The 4,391-nt window shown below is 39.4% G+C and overlaps 1 protein-coding gene across 1 annotated transcript in view; it reads right to left on the reverse strand.

Moving 5' to 3' along the window:
- Positions 1-3,391, reverse strand: part of atpv0e2 (ATPase H+ transporting V0 subunit e2) — an 8,695-nt gene extending 5,304 nt beyond the window's left edge. The window contains exons 1-2 of the mRNA XM_008304418.1: positions 3,190-3,391; positions 1,911-1,958 (exon numbers count right to left, since the gene is read on the reverse strand). Coding sequence (XP_008302640.1) covers positions 1,911-1,958; positions 3,190-3,293 — 152 coding nt within the window. The 5' untranslated portion in view covers positions 3,294-3,391. The remainder of the gene's footprint in view (positions 1-1,910; positions 1,959-3,189) is intronic.
- Between the last annotated feature and the right edge of the window lie 1,000 nt (positions 3,392-4,391).

The raw sequence follows: 4,391 nt of genomic DNA on the forward strand, positions 1-4,391 counted from the left end.
TGACCTATTTGACCAATAACCAAAACAAAAAAAAATGTAAACAGCTGTTAGTGTTGAACAGTTAACAGTCAATAACCAGTGAAGACAGTTCAGAGTTATCAGCTGCTGTGCAACCTGCAAAGTTTTAAAAGTCAAGTTGAGGAGCAAGCAAGCGTTGGGAAGTTGTAAGTGCACGAGGACGCTCATCAGTCTCCTGGAACTGCATTTGTGCATGTGGAGCAGTTAAGCCATAACTACGGTTTCCACTCCTGGACAGTCCTGTCTGCACTTGGTCACACTAACCTTTTACATTTGGATGCATCGGTGTCGACACTACAATCCAGCAACATTCCCTAAATTACTCAAACGTATCAGTGAAACCTGTAGTATCCGCTCACTTACTGCAGCAGACATTTACTTTGAAATGAAATAATGTTTTAATGTCACATTTATCCAAGATCAAACTGAGTAATTAAACTACTACTACTTGGACGGACCAAAGACAAACACGCAAACCTGTCAAATGCCGGCAGCACCAGTGTCGCCACGAGAACAGTCGTACCTGATCAACTTCTGGCCCAACGTGGAACTAAAAACACCTCGTAAACATCCGAAAGAGGACAAGGAGACAAGAGACACGAGCTGTCCAGTGTAGAGAAATGAGAATATTAAGACCACACGGTGTGATTTGTGATTTAAATTAAACAGAGTGTCTTAAATATCATGATTAAAACTCTATTAAATGATTAAAAAACACAAATTTGCCTCACTACATTAAACTGCACAGTTAGGACCCGGCTGTGTTGATAACTGTGGAGATTAGCCTGACTCATTTACATATTAAACCCTGCTAGAAGACCGACTAACCAACTGTCAACGCTGGTATTTGTGGGTCTAAATGAAGGTGAACATTATTTCTCTCTTGCTACCAGTGAGGTTGATGCATCTGTTTCCTGAATGAGCTGTGAAGTCATACTGCCCCTAGTGGTGGACTGAGAGTCCTGCGTGCGCCCCACCATGCTTGTAGTTTCCTCATCTGCAGTCAAATGTGTTCACAGCCTCCCGTTAAAGAAGGAAAAAAACCCAACTGTCACTGAAATAAGTTGAAACTGACAAAAATAATAATAAATAAAAATGTGATGAACATCATGGCATTGCTTTTGAATTGTGGTTCAGCAGAAATAAATATTAAAAAAACAAAAAAACAAAAAAAAAACAGCCTGATGGGACCCGTGAACTAACATGTAGTTGAACAACCCTCTGAGCCAATCACTGCCATCAGGTGTTTCCTGTAACTCTCAGTCAGACTTGTGCACCTGTTGACAGGTATTCTGGACCACTGCTCACCTGCTCATCAGCAAAGGCCTCTCATTTGTCCGGGACAGTTTTTTTTTAAAAATTATTCTTTTCACCACAATTCAAAACGCACGTCTTATTTCACTAAATTATAATTTTACAAATTTTTATTTATTATTACTTTTTTCAGTTTCTAGTTATTTGAGTGACTGTTGTGGATTTTTCCTTTTCTTTAATGGAAGGAGATGAATACGTTTGAGGACATAGTTATGGTGGCAAACGTTTCTCTGTGGACATGTTTTTGTTTTTTTTCTTCTCATATTGTATTTGATGATTTCTTTCATTTCAAAGTGACAATTCATGAAGATAAGTCTGTCAAGACCAGGTTTTGGTGCCTCATCTATCCTCTGATTTGCCATAAATGTATTGATTGTTCCTCTTGCATCGACTGTCACCTTTTGGTGGTTCAGAGTCTCAGTTTGCACTCCCAGTGAGCTGCTCGATAATATCCTGTTCAGCGCATCTCCTTCATGCTGTCCAGGTGACTGTGAGCTTCATGCATGTCAGGTGTCAACAACAACAACAACAACAACAACAAAACACAAAAGAAGAAGAGAAAGGAGATTTGTACTTACAACAGGTAGCAGCAGACTGCAGTGAGGATGAGACTGGTGACAATCACTCTGTAGGATGACAGAGGAGTCAGTCACACACATGTCCAGTTTTCTAAATGTCATATTAGTACATAGCAGTTTGCAGCTGAAGTTCTCTGAAGTCTGTGCAAATCATTTAATTCAGTTTTGGGGGCTTTTAGTGCTTTTCAACCTTGTGATTTTAAATTCTTTGACACGTTACTGTGGATATGCTGTAATAGTTTAGTACGTGAACCACACGTGACTTTGCTGTCCTGTAAGTTGTACCTGAGCAACACGGAAAAAGGCGACAGGATTAGTTCCTTGCATTTGGAAAGTCTGGTGTCATCAGCACACCACAGTTTGAATACTGGGCCATGGCACTGCTGATCTCGTGGTGTGTTTTCCAGCATAGAGACGTGTCTGAGAGGTCTGATTGTGACTGAAGGCGCTTTTACAGCTATTCATGAGTCTTCATTCAGACATGGGACAAAAACACATTTGCACTGCTTTCCAGAAATGATTCATTTTCTTTTCCTCGGCTTGTCTAATGAGTGTAAATACAAAGATACTATCATCCTTAAGAATAAACAGAACACCGCATCAAACTACTGTCTCTGGTTATGAAGTCAGACACGTTAGAAGGACTTTTGTCTCCAAGTAAAATGGCAGGAATAAATAAAAACTGAAATAGAGACAGGTCATTTTGAGTCACGGTTGTTCTTGTGAGGAGGCTTCTGTCTTCCAGATGTAAACATATTCTACATTTTACTAAACGGAGACGCTCCAGATGCCACAGTCCTGCCTCTGATCGTGTGTTCCTGTAGTTAGCCCAGCTACTTATCCGTTTGAGCTTAAATGCAATCTTCAGATGAATTAAATGCAAATAAATTGATGAATGACTCTCACACTGGAGCCAAAATGATGTTTCCATGCTGCCTGTGTTGATGTGACCCTTCAACCTTACTGGTACAGTGTGTGTGGTGGATGTAGGAGGGATGGAGGATGGATGGAGGGATGGAGGATAGAGGGAGGGATGGATAGAGGGATAGAGGATGGAGGATGGAGGGATGGAGGATGTTTCCCCGGATGACGCAGGGCCTCCATCACATGAGCAGGAGGCTACTCTGGGCTCATGTCTTTGTAATGACGCCATGCAGCTGAATACAGCCAAAACTGTAAACACTGAGTACATTTAATAGCTAACCGGGATCGCGACACTACAAAACGAGAGGAGAACTGCCGTTAACTGCAGCCAATTAACAGCGGCTCCGCCACCTACCCCCGGTTGGGTCCTTTGGGCACTAAAAACGGGGCCACGACCCCCACCAGCGCCCATAACGTGGTGAAGCAGATCATCGGCAGGGCGAGCGAGTGAGACACCATGGCTTCGGTCGGCACAAAAACCTCAGAAAGGGAAGAAAGTATCTCGGTTTGTCCTCTTGGAAATAAAGCGCATCAATGGCCGCTGAGTCAGCCCGTCCCTTCCGCTATGAGCCCGCCCAACTAATCCGACGCGGCACGTGATTGGTCCAGGTCTCTCTGGCCGCGGCGTCTGATTGGTGGATCGGGCTGCCTTTCAGGATTACAGGGAAGGGATTGGGCTGGTGTTGGTGCCATCAAACAGAAGGTGAATCGTCTCTGTGTGTGTGTGATATATATTTATTTATCATCTTCCACCCACGTACTTGGATCCATCATTTGAACTCCTTTGATGTTATTTATTGAGCAGGAAAAGACAGTAAAACAAATTAAATCAGAGTTTTGTTATTTTTATTGGTAGATTTAATCATCTCTCATGGTTAAAAAATAATACAAACTTCTTTAATTCTCACAAATAAATACTGATTCATATTTTAAAACAAGTCAAGCACTACAGAAACTAATTATGAGTACATGCATACAGCAGCAGAGACATTACTGACTGTGTATTTTAATATATACACCTGCTTATATCAAATCAACTTATGTTTTGCAAGTTTTAGTTATTGCTAGAAAAACGTCTTAATATCCTGTAGTCGCTCCTCAGCAATTGTAAATAAATAGAAAACAAAACCATATAACATAGAGTGTGTTGTGAGTCGTGTAATTTGTGCAGTGGATCGTGACAGACATGCAGTAAACCTGACATATCTTTTTTTCTTTTCAGTCTTTATCCAAATTGGAACACACCATAAATTATGGAGTAGTGAGAGTGCCAAATTACAAAAAATAAATCAATTAAGGAATAAAAGAAAAAAAAAAAAGAAAGAAGAATAAATAAAATAAAAAATAAATAATGTGGCAATATTCATCAAAAATTAATCCATAAAAGAAAAGACTAATAAAAGTAGAAATATAAAGAGAAATAAATAAAATAATAAGAATTAGAATTATTATTTTTAAATCATTTTTATTTTTTATATTATTTTTAATTTTTTAATTTTAATTAAAAAAATTGTTTAAAATGTATTCATTTATTTATTTTTATTTTTTACTTTTAAA

Source organism: Stegastes partitus, unplaced genomic scaffold (assembly GCF_000690725.1).
Source record: "Stegastes partitus isolate 25-593 unplaced genomic scaffold, Stegastes_partitus-1.0.2 Scaffold2214, whole genome shotgun sequence".
In the NCBI taxonomy this organism is placed as follows: Eukaryota; Metazoa; Chordata; class Actinopteri; family Pomacentridae; genus Stegastes; species Stegastes partitus.